At 44.3% G+C, this 19,763-nt stretch overlaps 1 protein-coding gene across 1 annotated transcript; it reads left to right on the forward strand.

The window, feature by feature from the left end:
- Nucleotides 1–12: 12 nt before the first annotated feature.
- WDR77 (WD repeat domain 77) lies at nucleotides 13–16,646 on the forward strand. Its single transcript, XM_049880098.1, has 10 exons — nucleotides 13–229; nucleotides 479–664; nucleotides 1,662–1,803; nucleotides 2,304–2,353; nucleotides 7,659–7,729; nucleotides 7,891–7,945; nucleotides 8,405–8,476; nucleotides 9,273–9,381; nucleotides 10,116–10,184; nucleotides 11,034–16,646. Exons 1-10 carry the CDS (start codon nucleotides 115–117, stop codon nucleotides 11,191–11,193), a joined length of 1,029 nt encoding a protein of 342 aa, XP_049736055.1. The 5' UTR covers nucleotides 13–114; the 3' UTR covers nucleotides 11,194–16,646.
- Nucleotides 16,647–19,763: the final 3,117 nt, after the last annotated feature.

Below are 19,763 nucleotides of genomic sequence, written 5' to 3' on the forward strand. Positions count from 1 at the left end.
CTGTAGCCTCGGGAAAGGGGCGGAGGCCTGGAAGTGCACCACGTGGGACCGCAGGGCTGCTGAATCTCCGGTCGGCGTCGGGTTTGGGTCTAGATTGGAGTTGGGACCTTGGAGATGCGGAAGGAAACCCCACCTCCGTTGGTGCCCTCGGCGGCCCGCGAGTGGAACCTCCCCGCTAATGCGCCCGCCTGTATGGAGCGGCAGTTGGAGGCTGCGCGGTACCGGTCCGGTGAGCTGAGATTCCGGGCCTGGGGGCTCTCTCATCCCGGCCCAGGACACCCCCCTCTTCAGGACTGACCCTCACTGTCCATCCCCGCCCCGCTTGCCATCCTGATCCCTTTCTCACATTTCCGAGCTTAGTTCCCAACCCCGCCTCGCGTTCTTGCTCCGGACCCAGCCCGCGCTTGCTGCTCGGCGTGGTCGCCGTGGAGACGAGTCCTTCCATCCCTGGCGCGCTGACAGCTTGTACCTCCCACAGATGGGGCACTCCTGCTCGGGGCCTCCAGCCTGAGTGGCCGCTGCTGGGCTGGCTCCCTCTGGCTTTTCAAGGACCCTTGTTCCGCCCCCAACGAAGGCTTCTGCTCCGCCGGAGTCCAGACGGAGGCTGGAGTGGCTGACCTCACTTGGGTCGGGGACAAAGGTATCCTCGTGGCTTCCGATTCGGGTGAGTCACTTTCGCCTCATTCCTACGGGCTGGACTGGACGCTCGGGGTACAGCTTGGACTGGGCATCCTATATTCAGTGCTTGGGGGAGCCTGAGGGTGTTGACTCCAAACGCAGACTTTGTTGTGGGGGGGAAATATCTTTCACAAGCTTCTGAATTACCTGGTGGGGTTTCCTACCACAATCTATAACATGTTTAAGAAATGGATTGTCATAATTTTTCTTCTTGTAAACCCTGCTCAACAGGGGTAATGTTCCCTGATTTTAAGGAAGATGTCGAAGCCAATCTGTGCTGTCACTTTCGATGTTTTTGTCTTAAATGTCTTCATTTTGCTTTATTTGTTTTGAATGTCAGGCTCAGCAATGAAGGTTTTGGCATTAAAAAAAAAAAGACGAATTTGGGAGTTGTCAGGCATCTCATGGAAGGATAAAAGTGGGGCATTAAAGAATGAACCTCTTACAGTTGAATTTGAACATTGAGTATTCAAGACAACGTTTTGGGATTTTCTGTATTTAGCCAGCCACTATGCAAGACATTCAGTTATTCAACAAATATTTATTAAAAGTCTGGAAGACATTTACACAGATACGTCAGCAAATGTTTATTAGTGTCTATATAGTTGGAAATCCACATGATTAACCTCACCAGACTGTGTACTGCACAATTGTGGAGACTTATCCCTGTCTCCTGGAAGCTGATTTTCCAACATCTTCTCACTGGAAGCAGAATAATGGATTTTACGAACCCTTCCATCTTGCCCTGACTTTTTCTAGAGGCTTTCTCCATCCAGTTGCCTAAATTGTTATTAGGAAAACAGTAATGCCAGCATAAAGCCAGGCAGCTTGGGAGTTAACTAAACCCTCTAATTATATAGGCTTTGCTTTTATAGGAATAATGTACTCAGTTTGGTAACAGTAGACTACATGAGTTCTAGAAGTGAAGTACTCTCGTGGTATAATCCAAGTCCATGTTTTCCTCACCCTCCATCCCCAACCAGGTGCTGTTGAATTGTGGGAGCTGGATGAGAATGAGACACTCATTGTCAGCAAGTTCTGCAAGTATGAGCATGATGACATTGTGTCTACAGTCAGCGTCCTGAGCTCTGGCACACAAGCTGTCAGCGGTAGTAAAGACTTCTGGTGGGTCCCTCATCACTCCTCTCTGTAGGCCTGTTTTGTGTGTCCTTGCTGTCTTATAACCTTGTTAAGTATTGCTTCGGGGTCGTTATAAGAGCCTGGTGACAGATTCCCTGGGGGTACAGTGGTTAAAGTGCTCAGCTGCTAACCAAAAAGTCAGCAATTCGAACCCACCAGCCAACTCCACAGGAGAAAGATGTGGCAGTCTGCTCCCATAAAGATTTATAGCCTTGAACACTGTATGAGGCAGTTCTGCCCTGTCCTTCAGGGTTACTGTGAGTCGGAATTGACTTGACAGCAGTGGGTTTTGCTTCGGGGTGATCGATTATGACGTGTATGTCCTTCGAAATTTTGCTGTCCATTGTAATAGACCATAGCAGAAGTCCAGCAAATAAAGACAGAAAAATGGGACATTTTGGTAAGCGAAAGTACTTGTTCGAACAGATGTTTTTATGTAGATAGTCCGAGTCAAGATTAAATGTCTGTTTCCTTTCGCTTCTTAGCATCAAGGTTTGGGACCTTGTTCAGCAGACGGTACTGAACTCATACCGAGGTGAGTGAGTGTACTTCCCTTTCAGTACTGGCCTTAACCATTTTACTTTGATTCTCCTGTTTGGGCTTTCTGAACTTGGCTTGGATGTCAAGGGCAGCAGTTCCATATTCTCCTGCTTGATAATTTTCCTCCAAAACTAAATTCAGGCCCCAATATCTATCCATTGCCCTTTTCTTAATTTCTCTGTTTCTGTCGCTGGCCTCACCACCTTCTTAGCCACACAGGCTCAAGCTTCCCATTCTCTTCTGCTCTTCCTATTCCCACACTATCAGTTGGTTACCAAGTTCTTTTTCATTTGGTTCGCCACCTTCCTGTCTCTTATGCCTTCATTCACTTGCAGGCTTTACTGTGCATGGACGGTGGCACTCATCTCTCCATCTATGATCTTTTGCTCTTTTGGTCTTTCATTATTTTTTTGTGACCTGTAGATTAAAATCCCACTTTCTCGTCATGGTATTCAAGCCCTTTTACTGTCAGTTCTCCTTCAAGTACCCTGCACTAGCTAAACCTAATCACAGTAAATTCTTGACATTCTCAAGAGATAAACCCTGAAACTTGCAAATCTCAAGCTTTGGAATATCACTTCCATAAAAAATTCTGCTTTTCTGTTGTTGTTGTTGTTAGATGCTGTTGAGGTGGTCCTGACTCATAGTGACTGTATGTACAACAGAACGAAACACTGCCTGGTCCTGTGCCATTCTTACAATCATTGTTAATGCACGAGCCCATTGTTGTAGCCACTGTGTCAGTCCATCTCTTTGAGGGTCTTCCTCTTTTTCGCTGACCCTCTACTTTACCAAACATGATGTCCTTCTCTGGGGACTGATCCCTCCTGATAACATGTCCAAAGTATGAGAGATGTAGTCTTGCCATCTTTTCTTCTAAGGAGCATTCTGGCTGTACTTCCTCCAAGACAGATTTGTTAGTTCTTTCGGCAGTCTGTGGTATATTCAGTATTCTTTGCCAACACCATAATTCAAAGGCATCAGTTTTTCTTTGGTCTTCCTTACTCATTTTTTGAGGCAATTGAAAACACCATGGCTTGGGTCAGGCGTACCTTAGTCTTCAAGGTGACTTCTTTGCTTTTTAACACTTTTAAAAGGTCTTTTGCAGCAGATTTGCCCAGAGCAATCTGTTGTTTGATTTCTTGACTGCTGCTTTCGTGGGTGTTGATTGTGGTCCATGTAAAAGGAGATCCTTGACAACTTCAGTCTTTTCTGCATTTATCATGATATTGCTTATTGATCCACCTTTCTGTTAAGAGTCATCATTTTCTTCTAATATTCCTTTTTGTCCTCACTTTCGGTAACAGCACTGGCAGTTGGCTTTATTTTGGGAGCCATTTTTTCAGGCAAATGGTTCTTATAATGTATAGTACATCTTTCACTCAGAGATTTAGATGCTGGTGAGCGCTGAGATTTATTCAATGGCTATGTGCCTTTCACTGCCAAAGTGCATGATTCAGATTTGTAACAAAGCAACATCACAAACTGATACATGTCTTGGACTTTCAGGTCACTTGCAAATAACCCAAAACAAACCCATTGCTGTCAAGTTGATTCTGACTCACAGCAACCCTACAAGACAGAGTAGAACTGCCCCATAAGGTTTCCAAGGAGCAGCTGGTAGATTTGAACTGCTGATCTTTTGGTTAGCCACCAGGCTCTTAACCACTGTGCCACTAGGGCTCCCACTTGCAAATAGTCAAACAATAATGTTAAAATGCTGATACCTGAAGCCTACCGTACTTGCCTTTTACTTCTTAGACATGTCCTGTGTTTTCCTGGTTATTGCTACCTGTTTTCTAACACCTTTTTCTTTAGTTCTTTGTGTCAGGTTTTTTTAAAAACATTTTTTTTTGTGGTTTGGGTGAAAGTTTACAGAGTAAATTGGTTTCCCATTCAACAATTTACATGCATTTTGTTTCATGACATTAGTTGTAATCCCCTTGTCTTAATTATCTAGCACTAAAATATCACAAGTGGATGGTGAGGCTAGAAGTCTGAATTCAGGGTGCCAGCTCCAGGGGAAGCCTTACTTTCTCTGTTGGCTCCAGGGGGAGGTCCTTGTCATCAATCTTTACCTAGGTCTAGGAGTTTCTCAGCACAAGGACACCAAAGGCAAAGGACATGTTCTGCTCCTGGCTCTGCTTTCTTGGTGGTAGGAGATTCCATTTCCTGTCTGCTCCCGTCTTTCTTTTATATCTCAAAAGAGATTGACTCAAGATACGACCTAATCCTGTAGATTGAGTCCTGCTTTATTAATGTAACTATCTCTAATCTTGACCTGTTAACATCATAGAGGTTAGTATTCACAACACATAGGATAATCACATCAGATCACAAAATAGTAGATAGCCACACAATACTGGGAATCATGGTGTAGCCAAGTTGACACACATTTTTGGGGGGACACAATTCAAACCATAATACCCGTCAATGTGACAGCACTCTACCTACTTGCTCCCTGGGTTCCCCGTTTCCATTCTCCCATCTTTCCTGTCTCTCCTGCCTTCTGAGCTTTGTTTTTGGGCAAGTGCTGCCCTCTTGGTCTGGTGTGGGTGATTGTTCTGAGGGTTTTTCATGGGTGTTATTGTTCACTTTATAGGCCTGTCTGTTGTTTGGCTGAAAGGTGATCTCCAAGAGTGGGTTCAGTTTCAGGTTTGAAGGATGTCTAAGGGCCATAGGCTCAGGCGTTCTACTAGTCTCTGTCAGACCAGTCATTCTGGTCTTTTTTGTGAATCTGAATTTTGTTCTACATTTTTCTCCCACTCTGTCTAGTACCTTCTATTGTGATCTAATCACAGCATTCTGTAGTGGTAGCTGGGCGTCATCTAGTTCTTCTGGTCTCAGGTTGGTGGAGGCTATGGTTCATGTTTATTAGTCCTTTGGACTGATTGTTTCCTTGGGTCTTTGATCTTCTTCACTCTTTGCTCTAGATGGGATGAGACCAATAGTTGTATCTTAGATGGCCACTCGTAAGTTTTTAAGACCCCAGTTGCTACTGAACAACGTAGGATGGGGAACATTGTCTTTATGGACTGTGTTATTTATGCCAGTTGACGTGGATGTCCCCTGAGACTATGATCCTAAGCCCTCAACTCAGTGACTCAGTCTCAAGGTGTTTGGTTATGGCTAAGAAGTTTTCATGACTGTGCCCCCTGTGTGCTCTACTATATACATGGATATATTGGCAGCCCATACAAATATGTATGTAGAGATATTCTCTGCCAAACCTAGATATGTTTTTGGGTCTACTCCCATATGCCATCCCACACCCTTTCAGCTTACATATCTACCTATGTGCCCACTCATAAATCATCATTTGTTATTACTATTATTGCAGGATTGTGTGTGTAGTGATATTTACCTTTTTGGCCTCTTATGTACCTCCCAGTGTCTTCCTTTGCCTTGATGATGTGCTGACCTCCCCCTTACTGTGTATCACCTTTCTTTCATCCAAGTTAATATGTGTCTACTATCTAGTTAGTAATTTTACCTCCCTCCCCCTCCGCTCCCTGGTAACCATCAAAGAGTGTTTCTGTGTGTAAACTTTTTCTTAACTTTTTGTGATAGTGGTCTTATACAATATTCGTCCTTCTGTGATTAACTTATTTCACTCAGCATAATGTCTTCCAGGTTCTTCTATTTGAGGTGTTTCAAAGATTCATCATTGTTCTTTAACATTGTGTAGTACTCCATTGTGTGTATGTACCATAGTTTGTTTATCCATTCATCTGTTGATGGGCACTTAGGTTGTTTCCATCTTTTGCTATTGTGAATAATAAGTCAGTGAATATGGGTGTGTATATATCTATTCATATCACAGCTCTTGTTTCTTGAGGATATATACTTAGTAGTGGGGTTGCTGGATCATATGATATCTCTATTTTTAACTTTTTAAGGAAGCACCATACCATTTTCCACAGTGGTTGTACTATTTTGCCATGTTATATCCTATTCTCACCACTGAATTCTGAATCCCTTGAGGACAGAAGAACCATGTGTTCATTTTTTATATTCCCCCATGCTTTTTTTCAATAGCAATCAATTACTTTCCTGGTTTTTCATCATGTTGGCTTTCCATGGATTCTAGGGCTAGAAGAGAACAGTGGAGGGTGGTTGAATCCCATCCTTCTGCCTCAGAGCAGAGCCCCTTTCAGACTACCTTGGAAAGCCTGGTTAAATTCCTTGAGAGAAAGTGGTTTCCCCAGCCAGTGATTAACATATAACAGTAACCCTCCAAACTTTTTGTATTAAAAGAATTGTGAATAATTGTACCCCCCACACATGTTAAAATTGATACCTAAAAGGTTTTCAAAGGAGGTAATTTCTGACAGTTATTTGTTGTGTACTTGTCTTAAGCATATTTGTATCAAAACCTTGGCTTTGCAGATTAAAGCCATTTAATTTATGCAGAATATCTACTAAGTAACCTAGCTGGCAAAAACCAGTACTCATTGTTAAACCAGATGGCCAAGTTGAACTTAACTTTCTGTTGGAAAATTCTGACTTCATTTTTACATTCAGATAAACTTGTTGGATGTGTCCTTCTGACAACCATCTATCATAGTTTTAAATTCTCATTATTAGACAGAGATAGGTTAAGTCAGACAGCCTCACTTTTGTTGGTGTTGTGCGTGAAATAAGGTCCATCCCTGTCCGTGTTTCTTATCCAGAAATTCTCAGTTTTGCTCTTTGGCTCCTGGGGACAATCCCTTTTAGTCCCTTGGTTTGGAACCCTTAGGTTTTTATACCTCTGAGTATGGCACCATAGATAGTTATAGGGTAGGTGAGAGGTCTAAGTTCCTTCTATCAAGTGGGAGAAGGGTGATTGTGAAAGGAGAGGTAGGAAAAAAGAACTGGCAGATAGCAAACACTTTCTCAATCCAATTTAAGGAAAGAGAACATTGGAGGAATTTCTTTAAAACTTTTAGCATCCAGGAACCACCTGGAATGTTTTTGTATACTGCCTAGAGGTATGTGTACTCCAGTATGAAGAATGCTATTCTAGAATTATTTAGCCTCTCTATCAGGAGGGCTAAATATAAGCTTTTTCACTATTACTCAGCCCCTAATTGCTTCTTCATCGCCTTTATTCTCCAAGTGTTTTTAGGTGTTACAACTCTTAACCATCAACCTTTAGGTTTTGTGTTAATAATTTCAAGAAATTTGTTAAATTGTACAATGAAGCCAGGCCTATTTCTCACACCTTTCCTCCTGCCGCTTAATGGTATCTGGACTCTCCTTTTTATAATGTCCCCAGCCTCTTCTCTGTTATGTTTTTCTTTCTCTCTCCGTTACAGCTCACTCTGGGCAGGTCACCTGTGTTGCTGCCTCTCCCCACAAGGACTCCATGTTTCTGTCGTGTAGTGAGGTGAGACAGCTTCTTCCCCTTCCTTTCCCACTCCTTAACCACACCCAAGCTCTCTGAAGGCCAAAGAGTACTTGAGTGTCTCGTGAAGACCTCCTGGGTAGCATCTGCTTTTTTGGATTGTGAAACCCACCCCCTCTTTTTTCCCCTGTTTATTCTTCTAGGACAGTAGGATTTTACTCTGGGATACTCGCTGTCCCAAGCCAGCATCACAGATGGGTAAGTCTGAGAGCCAGTAATAGGAGGATGGTGCTAGGAATCTTTAGCTTTCTTTGGCCAGAGTCAGAGGCCAAGTTGTCAGATGCCCAGTCACTGTGACATAGTGACATAATCTCTTTTCTTACTGAGGCTCTGCTAACTCCATTTTGTGCAACGGGTACTAAGAGGAAGGCCTGGTTGGGTGGGTGATTTCTTCATTAAATGGGTGGGCAGAGGGGCCAGAGTTATCGTCTTCATGGTTGTGCTTGAAACTTGCCTGTGACTCATATATCCAGAAAGAACAGGAGGCTAACGGGTAAATGTAGGCTATGAAGCTCAAGGATGAGTCCATGATGGCCCTACTAAGATTTGGGAAATTAAATAAAGGTGTCCCCAGGATTTAGCGTGAGTTCATTGGAGAAACTTCTTTTTCTGGACTCCATGAGTCTTGGCCCAGACCCTTGTTTTTCTCACTTACAGGCTGCAATGCCTCTGGCTACCTTCCTACCTCACTGGCTTGGCATCCGCAGCAAAGTGAAGCCTTCGTCTTTGGTAAGACTGCACGTCAGAGTCCGTATTGACTTTGGGAAAGGGGAGGATGAGAGAGAAAGAGCTATATATATATGTATGTGTATCCGTAGTGCACAGGGATCTGGTTGCTAGAGTTACCAGCACACTTGGGCACTTGATGAGTTATGTTAATGGAGGGGTGAGGAGGTAGGGATGATCCAAAAGTCGTTTTAGTTTAGCTTTGAAGGGCATAATGATTTTTTTTTTTCTGGCTGATTTGCTTTCCTGATTGCTCACACGGACTCCTGTATTCCGTGCATGGCTAGAAGTCAGTGAGCCACAAAGCAAATACAGTGAAACCTGTGAGAACCAGAACTCAATGGGACTGCCTTGTTTTTCCAGGTCTCGCAAGTTTTCTGCCTTTGACAGGGTGCAGTCTTATCACTTTTCTATTGCCCTCTGTTAGTGGAAACTATTTGACTTTTCCTTCCCTGACAGTTTCCACCTTACACAGGTTCTGACTTTCCCAGGTTTTACTGTAGATCACTATATCTTCTTGAATACAGCAATGAGTATTTTCTGTGGATACTTGCAGTGCTATCATGGTGATGAGGCTGTGAAGGTAGTGATGTAGTTTGTGGTTAAAATAATAACTATCTCATCCTTTAATCCTCACAACCACCCAATAGCTAGTTATTCCTACTTTACGGAAAAGGAAGCAGAAGCTCAGAGTGATTAGCTGGTCCAGGCTTGAGGAACCAGGATTCAAATCCAGGTTTGGCTGACTCCAAACCCCATGCTCTTAACCACTGTGTTGTGCTTGCTGTCTTCTCTGTAGGTGATGAGAATGGGACTGTCTCCCTTGTGGACACCAAGAGCGCAAGTTATGCCCTCAGCTCAGCTGTGCATACCCAGTGTGTCACTGGGCTGGTGTTCTCTCCACACAGGTACTGTTCTTTGTCACCAGGGGCCTGCTGGCTATGAATGGAAGAGCAAGGGGGGTGCTTATGTTGGCTAAGCATCAGCTGATTAGGCAGGCCCTTAACACAGACAGGTGCAAATAGTTAACACACTCAGTTGCTAACTGAAAGGTTGGAGGTTCAGGTTTACTCTCTTGGAAGAAAGACCTAGTGACCTACTTCAGAAAAATGAGCCATTGAAAACCCTATGGAGCACAGTTCTACTCCGATACACATGGGGTTGCTATGAGTCGACTGGAATGAGTCGATTCCAACTTGGTGGCAACTGGTTTAAAGCATACGCTACTCTAGCTGAGGTTTTAGAATATCAGAGGTACCTGTGACCCCTAGTCATTTTGGGGTTGTGAAGTCTCTCTCTGAACATGGCTAAGATATGGTTTCATTTCTGCTCAATGCCCAAAATGATTAATATTGTAGGTTTTTAGGACTGTGTGGTTGGAAAAGCCTTATTTCCCTCAGGTGTTTCTGGGTTACTGCTAAAGGTGATCTTCAGCCTTGACTTTGCTCCATTTCCCCATCTTTCCTTGCAACGTATAATGTGGACTTCAGTGGTAACCAGACCTTAATCCAGAGTGGTGATGAGGCCACCTTCTGCTCTGGATCAGTTTCTAGTGGGCCCTGAGGAGCGGGGAAGCCCAGTCTGGGTTTTGTCTTTAGATCCATGGGCTTTAGCTTTCACAACCCTCTTCTCCCTCTCCTAGTGTTCCCTTCCTGGCCTCTATCAGTGAAGACTGCTCGCTGGCTGTGCTGGACTCGGGCCTTTCCGAGGTGTAAGTGCGAAGTGGAATCCTGTGATCAGGAATCAGGGAGGGGCCGACAGCAGGGGGCTGGGTCCTGCTTCCCTCCGGTGAAGTGCTTTCTCTTGGAGGGAGGATTTTCCATCTGCATGTGAGGGGACTGGGTGATGGAAGCAACACAGACTGTTAACCATCCCCTGTTCCTGGGGCTGGCGCACAACCAGCTATATCCTTGTTAGAGGAGGAATGTGGGCAGTGAGTCTGAGTCTGGCATTCCACCTCTCTCCTAGAAGGGGTCAGTCTACCGTGTTCACGTAAAAAACCACATATGTGAAATACAACCTACTGTAGGGTAAAAAGGAGCCTTGATGGTACAGTGGTTAAGTGCTCAGCTGTTAACTGAAAGGTGGGCTGTTTGAACCCACCAGCCACTCCATGGGAGAAAGATGAAGTAGTCTGTTTCCATAAAGAATTATAGCTTCGGAAACCCTATGAGGTAGCTCTACTCTGTCCTGTAGGGTCACTATGAGTCAGAATTGACTCAACAGCGATGAGTTTGGGTAGGGTAAAAGGCACTGGGCAGGTGACCTGAATTATACTCCCATCTTTACCACAATTTGCTTCCTGATCCTGGCCCATATATCAGTAACCTCACTATAGCCACCATTTCTTCATCTCTGAAAATAGAGGGCTGGATTGGAAAATTGATGTAGTCTACTGTGGATAGCTACACTGTTATCCTGATGATGAGGCCATACATCCAGTGAAATGTGTATAAAACACCCTAAAAAATATACCCCAGATGTGTTGGGTTTGCTTTCTTCTCCAGATCTGCTTTTTCCTCTTGTTTATACCATGTCCAAACTTCTGTTTCTTTTCTAGGTTTAGAAGCCGAGCCCACAGAGACTTTGTGAGAGATGCTACTTGGTCCCTACTCAATTACTCCCTCCTGACTACGGTGGGCTGGGATCATCAAGTCATCCACCACACTGTGCCCTTAGAACCTGTCCCAGCCCCTGGGCCTAACAGTGTTGCCGAGTAGGTTGGATTTAAGACCAAAAGCAAATCCTGTATGATTATCCACTCCCTTTGTGCCTGCCCCCTCAGCTTGTGAGACAACATAGAGCCTCACACAGTGTATTGATCACTAGATCTGTGCAGTTAACAGGCATCGTCTCTCAGTCTGGGGAGGCTGGATTCTGGGGTCCTATAGTCATAGGAAGGAAGAACTTTCTTGAAAATGGATATGTTTGTGTGTCTGAGTGTGTGTGTAGATGTATAATTATTTTTATGGGTAGTGGGTAAAAATAAACCCATCCCACATCTTCCCCAAGTATGCCCCCCCCCAAAAAAAAAGTTGACAGAAGAGTTATTCTTCCCACGTAGCTGTGCCTGAGGAATTGGCCACATCTGAGTAGTATATGGGATGTGGGCATCCCTGGATTCTTGGAAGCAGCTCTTATATTACTCATGAGGCAGGAGCTCATTTATTTTTATAGAGTTTAATTCCCCTGTACCATGGGAAATACTTCCATTCAGTAAAACCAGCCCAGCTCACCTGAGGTCGAGCCAGGATGTTGTTGTCACAGTTGCGCACATCTCCTTGCCATCAAACAGAACTGGAAATCCACTTTTTGGCTGAACAAAAAGTATGGCTGGTGCCTGTGGAATCAATGGAGTTGCATATACGAGCGATAAGTGTTTTTCTGTCATAGGTGAGATGCTGTAGAAAAAAGTGTGGGGGTGATGGAGAGGTTAAGGGCATTTCAATAAGATTGAAAACTGACAATTGCAGAGAAATCTCTGCCCTCTTTGCTGCAAAAAAAAACCAGCATGAGTCCAGAACTCCCACCTCTGGGCCTCTTTCTATGTGGATCAGGAAGTTTGAATACTGAATTTGTGGACTCTGAAGGCTTTGACATCCGATATCAGGGAGAGAATCAGAAATACTGGTTGATCAAATAAAAAGTTTAGGCTTTGTTGGCCTTTTCTTTTTTGAAGCATGTGTGTTCTCTCTGCAATTAGATTTATGTGGGTCACCAGAGTATTAATTTATAGCCCATTTTTAAAGTCTTCTCCCCCGACCACTACCCCCAAGTGGCTAGTTGCACTTGAAGTAACCATTTAGAATTCATGGATTGATTACTAATTGCATTGAAATGAAATGCAATCAATTATGTATTTTTCAGTTTTGTAGATTTATTTAAGCTAAAATCACATTATGAAACAGGCAATTTGAAGGAATTTGGGGAAAATGTATCTAAGCTTCCATGCCACACTGTTGCCAGGCATAAACTCTTTGTTCTCACCATTACCTTGGAGTAAAAGCAGGGGAATTTGTAGTCATAGGATCTACCAGGGGTGGGGTGGAAATAGTTTTCCACTAACTACTTGTAAGGGAACAGGATGGGTAAGTAGAATCCAGGGCTTTGAACTGGTTTGTTCCTGTTTGAACCCCTGCTGAAATTTGCATTTCTGCCCCCAGATATCCTGAATCAGAATCTACATTTTAACAAGATCCCCAAGTGATTCTTATGTATAATAAATGTTGAGAATCACTGCTCTGCTGGTGGTTCTCAGAATTGGTCCCGAACCAGGAGCCTTAGCATCCTCTGGGAACTTGTTATAAATGCAAATTCTCAGCAGGGGTTCAAACCTTAACAAACTGCAAAGCCTTGCTCAGAGGTAAAACCTTAAGTTTTGTGGTCAATTAGAGAAAGTAAGGAGGGGGTGGGGTGAGTAGGAATTAAATTTGCATAGCTCTTTTCCCTGTGGACTTAAAGAGTGGTGGAGAGAGGACCTGTGTGTAAGAGATAAGAATACAAGGAAGTGTTCATGTGTCCAGGTGGTTGGTTGAAGTGATGACAGAAGAAAAGCATATACTTTGAAGAACTGCATTATCTTTTACCCTAGAAAATGTTAGTTTGAATTCAGATGGATATGTGCTAACATCACAGTCACGGTAGGAATGACCATCACTTTGGGATGAATATGTGTGTGTTCCGGTTAACAAGATCGCTGTGGCGGGGACCTCAGTCAGAAGTGTAATCCATAAGGGGTGTGTACTAGGTCCTTGACTCAAGTGAGAGTAGTTAACCAGTACCGTTAGCACGGAATGGACTTACTGATGACAGGTGGACGTGGGCTTGTTTTATTTTTATTTGTTTGAAACCATACAAACATTTATTTTGCATTTAATTTCACTGGTTCAAGTGTCTTAAATGCTGGAGTAAATGCATTTCCCTATTTTTAGTGTTCTTATTTTGAAGTTCTTTAACCTAACCCACTATATTCCACTCCTGATCTCTGGTCCTCCAGGGCCTAGGAGGCTCATCTCTTGGCTAGTGCTTGGAAACTCAAAAAGTACAGAAGGCCTAAAGTACAGTTTCAGGTGCATCAGACAGTGCACTGATTCCCCAGGTATCTCCTATCCCCCAGGACAGTGAGGGCTTGGCTCTTTGTTAATAGGTACGAATTGCTACTGGTTCACAATCGCATTACAATAGTACACACACACAAGCTCTTGAACTGCTCTGGGGCTCCAGCTGTGTTTCCTCTGGACAGCATGTGAGAAACGGCTAAAGGTGGGGAGAGGGTCCCTGGTATTATTTTTTCTTCTTCTTGAACCAGGTCCCATTTCAGAGGGCTCCAGAACTGTTTTGCCACATCTAGACCTGAAAGTAAAGGGTTCTGATTTTTAAAAGACAGCTTCTTGTTGCATTTGTACAGAATGAGTAGTGTATCTTTTGTATTTGTATTTCTCGAAATGTAGCTACTTGACATCACAACTTTCTGTATACAAACTAAGAAAAAATAAGTTATTGTACAAATAACAGATTTCCAAAATATATTCACATTAGTTTTTCTATAAGATACAAAGATTCTGTGCATTCTGGGAAATGGGAGGGCACCTCAGCAGGGCCAGCATTTGTGGGAGAAGCTGAGAATTTGCTTCCAATCAGTGAGTTTCTTATTGCCAGTTTGTGGGTTACACTGACCACATGTTGGAATCACTTCTGCAGGAAATTGATTTTGTTCGGAAAAAGGGTAATCAAACTCTAATCTCAATTTTGAGCTAATTAAAATTTCCCCAGATTTTCTTCAGCTGCCTATGTAAGACCAAAGAAGAATTGATGCATTTGAATTAAGGTGTTAGTGAAGAATATTGAATATACCACGGACTGCCAGAACAAACAAATCTGTCTTGGAAGAAGTACAGCCAGAATGCTCCTTAGAAGTGAGGATAGTGAGATTCCATCTCACTTACTTTCGACATGTTATCAGGAGGGACCTGTCCCTGAAGAAGGACACCATGCTTGGCAAAGCAGAGGATCAGCAAAAGAGGAAGACCCTCAACAAGATGGATTGACTCAGTGGCTGCAACAATGGACTCAAACATAGCAATGATTGTGCGGATGGCACAGGACTGGGTAGTGTTTCGTTCTGTTGTACACAAGGGTTACCATGAGTGAGAACTGACTCGGCAGCACCTACAGGGTTACCATGAGTCAGAACTGACTTGACGGCACCTAACAACAGCAAGCTCTTTATATGCTTTCTCTCTCATTTAATTCATGATTTACTTAGAAATTAAAAAAAAAAACAAAACATTGCTGTCAAGTCCGACTCAGAGCGACTCTATAGGACAGAGTAGAACTGCCCCATAGAGTTTCTAAGGAGCGCCTGGTGGATTTGAACTGCCGACCTTTTGCTTAGCAGTTGTAGCGCTTAACCAGTATGCCACTGGGGTTTCCAAGTACTTGTATTTTGTAAATGTGGGAAATTTAGAGCAGTTAAGTAACATGCCCAAGGAGAAGGGGCTGGTCAACATCCAAAGTCCAAGCTGCTATCCCAAACAATAATCTATTTGATCTATAGTTTGATATGTTCATGGCCACACTGGATTCTACTGCTCAATGGACTTGGGTCAAGACTGCATCTACCCTTTGTCTTAGTCATCTAGTGCTGCTATAACAGAAATACCACAAGTGGATGGCTTTAACCAAGAGAAATTTATTTTCTCACAGCCTAGTGGGTTATAAGGCCAAATTCAGGACGTTGGCTCCAGAGGAAGGCTTTTTTTCCCTGTCAGCCTTGGAGGAAGGTCCATGTCAATCTTCCCCTGGTCAAGGAGCTTCTGAGGTGCAGGGACCCGCATGCCCAAAGCATCTGCTCTGCTCCCGGTGCTGCTTGCTTGATGGTATGAGGTTCCCAACTCTGCTTCTCTTTTATCTCTTGAGAGAGAAAAGGTGGTGCAGGCCACACCCCAGGGGAACTCCCTTTACACTGGATCAGGGAGGTGACCTGAGTAAGGGTGGTGGTACAATCCCACCTTAATCCTCAACATAAAATTATAATCAAAATGGAGGACAACCACACAATACTGGGAATGATGGCCTAACCAAGTTGACACATATTCTTGGGGTGACACCCTTGGTCTTCATAAGCCCCTAATCTGGTCAGTAGGCCACATTGGTGTTTCAAGTCTCTGAGCATCAGAGTAAATTTAGAGCCGAAGTCTAATGCCCTTGCACATTTTAGGCATTTCCAGTGTTGTCACCCTACCCCACACATTGTCTGGGAAATGTTTGGATAAAATTCGCAGTGTATACTTATAGCCACATTGCAGGACCTGGCCTCCTCACAATTGAGAGATTTAGGTCTCTGAACTGACTTAGATCAGGGAACTGGGTTAAAAAAAAGCAGTAAATCCCTTCTACAGTGATGTGGGCTAGGTTTCTGTCTGGTAGACTTATGGATTGTGCCCCCATATGTTGAAGTCCTAATGCCTATACCTGTAAATGTGACCTTATTTGGGTAATAGGGTTTTTCTTGTAGATGTTATCAGTTAATGACATAATGGAGTATGGTAGGTTCTAATCTTATATGACTGTTGTCTTACTAAAAAAGGACAGAAACAGTCACATGCAGGGGAAGACGTGACGATGAGGCAACATCTTCAGCAACCAAGGTATGCCAAGGACTACTAGAAACTAAAAGAGACAAGGAAGAATCTTCCCTAGAGTGCACGTGCACACACACACAGAGAGAGAGAGAGAGAACATATTCCTGCCGATGCCCTGAATTTGGACTTCTGGCCTCCAGAACTGTGAAAATAAATTTATGTTGTTTAAAACCATCCATCTCGCGGTATTTTGTTAATGATATGGCACTTCCTTAAAAAGCTAGAAATGGAAATATCATATGAACCAGCAATCCCACTCATAGGAATATATCCTAGAGAAATAAGAACCTTTACACAGGTAGACATGCACACGCATGTTCATTGCAGCATCGTTCACGATAGCAAAAAGATGGAAACAACCTAGGTGCCCATCCACAGATGAATGGATAAACTACGGTACATACACACAATGGAATACTGTGCAAACGATGAATCTGTGAAGCATCACAACATGAGTGAATGTGGAGGACGTTATGCTGAGTGAAATAAGTGAGTCACAAAAGGACAAATATTGTGTGAGACCACTACTATAAAAACCCACGAAAAGATTTACACACAAATCCTTGATGGTTATGAGGGAGGGAAGGGTGGGGATGGAAAAACACTCAATAGAAGATACGTAAGTGGTAAGTGTGGGGAAGCCAGCACAACTTGTACAAGGCAAGGTCATGGAAGCTCCACAGACACATCCGTATTTCTTGAGGGCCTGAACTACTGGGCTGAGGTCTATGGGAACCATGATCTCAGGGAAGATCTAGCTCAATTGGCATAACATAGTTTATAAAGAAACTGTTCTACATTCTACTTTGATGAGTAGCATCTGTGGTCTTAAAAGCTGGTGAGCAGCCATCTAAGATACTCCACTGGTCTCACCCCATCAGGAGCAAGGAAGAATGAAGAAAACCAAAGACACAAGGGAAAGATTAGTCCAAAGGACTAATGGACCACAGCTACCACAGCCTTCACCAGACAGTCCAGCACAGCTAGATGGTACCCAGCTACTACCACTGACTGCTCTGCCTGTGATCACAATAGAGGGTCCTGGACAGAGCTGAAGAAAAATGTAGAACAAAATTCTAACTTGCAAAAAAAGACCAGATTTACTGGCCTGAAGAGACTGAAGAAACCCGGAGAGTATGCCCCCCAGACACCCTTTTAGCTCAGTAATGAAGTCATTCTTGGGGTTTGTCCTTCAGCCAAAGATTAGACAGGCCCATAAAACAAAACAAGACTAAAAGGGCACACCAGCCCAGGAGCAAGGACTAGAAGGCGAGAGGGGACAGGAAAGTTGGTAATGGGGAACCCAGGGCTGAGAAGGGAGAGTGTTGTTGACGTGTCGTGGGGTTAGTAACCAATGTCACAAAATATGTGTAGTGATTCTTTAATGAGAAGCTAGTTTGTTCTGTAAACCTTCACCTAAATTACAATAAACAAAAAATATGTGGAAGAACTATCTTGAAAATGAATTAAATGATTTTAGTGATAAAAGGTTTGCAGTTTCCCTCTTGCTTTGTTGGATCACTCTGTCTGGGGGAAGTCTGCTGCCGTTTTCTGAGGACTGGTCAAGAACAATTGTGCCGTGGCCATGTGGAGAGGAAACAACTTGCCAGTCACATGAATGAGACATTTTGGAAGCGGATCATCCAGACCCAGTTCAGTCATCAAATGATTGCGGTCTCTAACTGACCAACATCTGACCCTAATGAGAACTCCCAAACCAGAACTACCCAGCCAACCTGCTCCCAAATTCTTGACCCTCAAAAATTGTGACAAATGTTTATTGTTTATTTAACTGACTAAGCTTTGGGGTAATTTGCTACACAGCTATAAAACCAAAAAACCCAGTGTAGTCGAGTTGATTCTGACTCATAGCAACCCTATAGGACAGAGTAGAACCGCCCCATAGAGTTTCCAAGGAGCACCTGGCAGATTCAAACCGCCATCCCTTTAGGTTAGCAGCCCTAGCACTTAACCACTATGCCACCAGGGTTTCCATTCAAGCAACTGATTTTGCTCAAGTTATACTTTTCCAATTCATCTGCACGAATACCATGAAAAATTTGGTCATATATGTTGTTACAACAACAGCACTTCCTGTGAGTGATCTTGGCTTCATCTAGATGAGTTTTGGGAAGTAAAAGAGGGCTTGCAGTGCTGTGAGATTTCTTCAGTGACCCAAGTAAAAGACATTTGTAAATGTCTCTAACTCTGTGTGAACAGGGAAGGATATTTTCCAAGTATCCGGGTGGGTATGTAAAAATAAAACAGGTAAAAAGCAACGGCTGGGGTGGGGCCAAGATGGCGGACTAGGTGGACGCTACCGCGGATCCCTCTTGCAACAAAGACTCAGAAAAACAAGTGAATCGATCACATACATAACAATCTACGAACCCTGAACAACAAACACAGATTTAGAGATGGAGAACGAACAAATACGGAGAGGCAGCGATTGTTTTCAGAGCCTGGAACCAGCGTACCAGTCAGGTGACCTTCAGCGCCTGATTTGGGGCAAAGCCCAGGGCGGCAGATGGCATAAACAAGGGACCTAGCCCTGGCCCCCAAACTCATTCCGGGAGGGGGCCCAGCTGGTTCGCGCGGGCGGCGTGGCAACGCAGCCGGTGGGAGAAGTCCCCGGGAGGCAGTGACTGGTCTTGGAGCGGGGAGAGCAGCGTCCCAGCCGGGGAGCCGTCCCGCCGGGATTTTGGCGGGGCGCGAGCGCGGGGAGCAGCTCCACCCACCTGAACTGACCCCGGGGGGGGGCCCAGCCGGTTCGCGCAGGCGCCCGTGGGAGAAGGCCCCGGGAGACAGTGACGGGTCTTGGAGCGGGGAGAGTGGCGTCCCAGCCGGGCAGCGCGGTCGCTGTGCAGGCGCGGGGAGCTGCTCCGCTGGCCTGAGCTGACGCCGGGGGGGAGCCCAGCCGGTTCGCGGGGGCGGCGCGACGAAGCGATAGGCGGGACGGGCAGTCCCTGGGAGGCAGTGACTGATTTTGGAGTTGGGAATGCACCGCCCCAGGCTGGCAGCGGAGGATCTGACCGTGACTCCAGGGGGCCAGACCCCCCGGGGGCAATCTCCACACAGACAGCACACATAGGCAACGCGCCCCGTGGAAACCTCAGATATAATAGTCATTCCAAGCAAGACAAGCAACTCTGGCTATATTCTGAGGTGCTACTCTCCTATCTCTCTGATCCCTCCCCCACCCTCCCCAGGCGGCTTCATTAACGTCCGAATAGCCTGAGCCAGAGGGAGAACTCTGATAGGGATCTGACTGCATTTTTTTTTTAGCGGATTTTCTGGAAAAACTAGTTTCCCAGTGATGGCTCGGAGACAGCAGTCCATATCAAACCACATAAAGAAGTAGACCATGACAGCTTCTCCAACCCCCCAAACAAAAGAATCAAAATCTTTCCCAAATGAAGATACAGTCTTGGAATTATCAGATACAGAATATAAAAAACTAATTTACAGAATGCTTCAAGACATCACAAACGAAATAAGGCAAACTGCAGAAAAAGCCAAGGAACACACGGATAAAACTGTTGAAGAACTCAAAAAGATTATTCAAAAACATAGTGGAAAAATTAATAAGTTGCAAGAATCCATAGAGAGACAGCATGTAGAAATCCAAAAGATTAACAATAAAATTA

This window comes from Elephas maximus, chromosome 3 (assembly GCF_024166365.1).
Source record: "Elephas maximus indicus isolate mEleMax1 chromosome 3, mEleMax1 primary haplotype, whole genome shotgun sequence".
Classification (NCBI taxonomy): domain Eukaryota; kingdom Metazoa; phylum Chordata; class Mammalia; order Proboscidea; family Elephantidae; genus Elephas; species Elephas maximus.

Coding starts and splice junctions, on each gene's coding strand:
- WDR77 (XM_049880098.1), top strand. CDS start 115: ATGCGGAAGGAAACCCCACCTCCGTTGGTGCCCTCGGCGGCCCGCGAG. Junction 7,730..7,890: donor TGTTTCTGTCGTGTAGTGAG/GTGAGACAGCTT, acceptor TTATTCTTCTAG/GACAGTAGGATTTTACTCTG. Junction 7,946..8,404: donor CAAGCCAGCATCACAGATGG/GTAAGTCTGAGA, acceptor TCTCACTTACAG/GCTGCAATGCCTCTGGCTAC.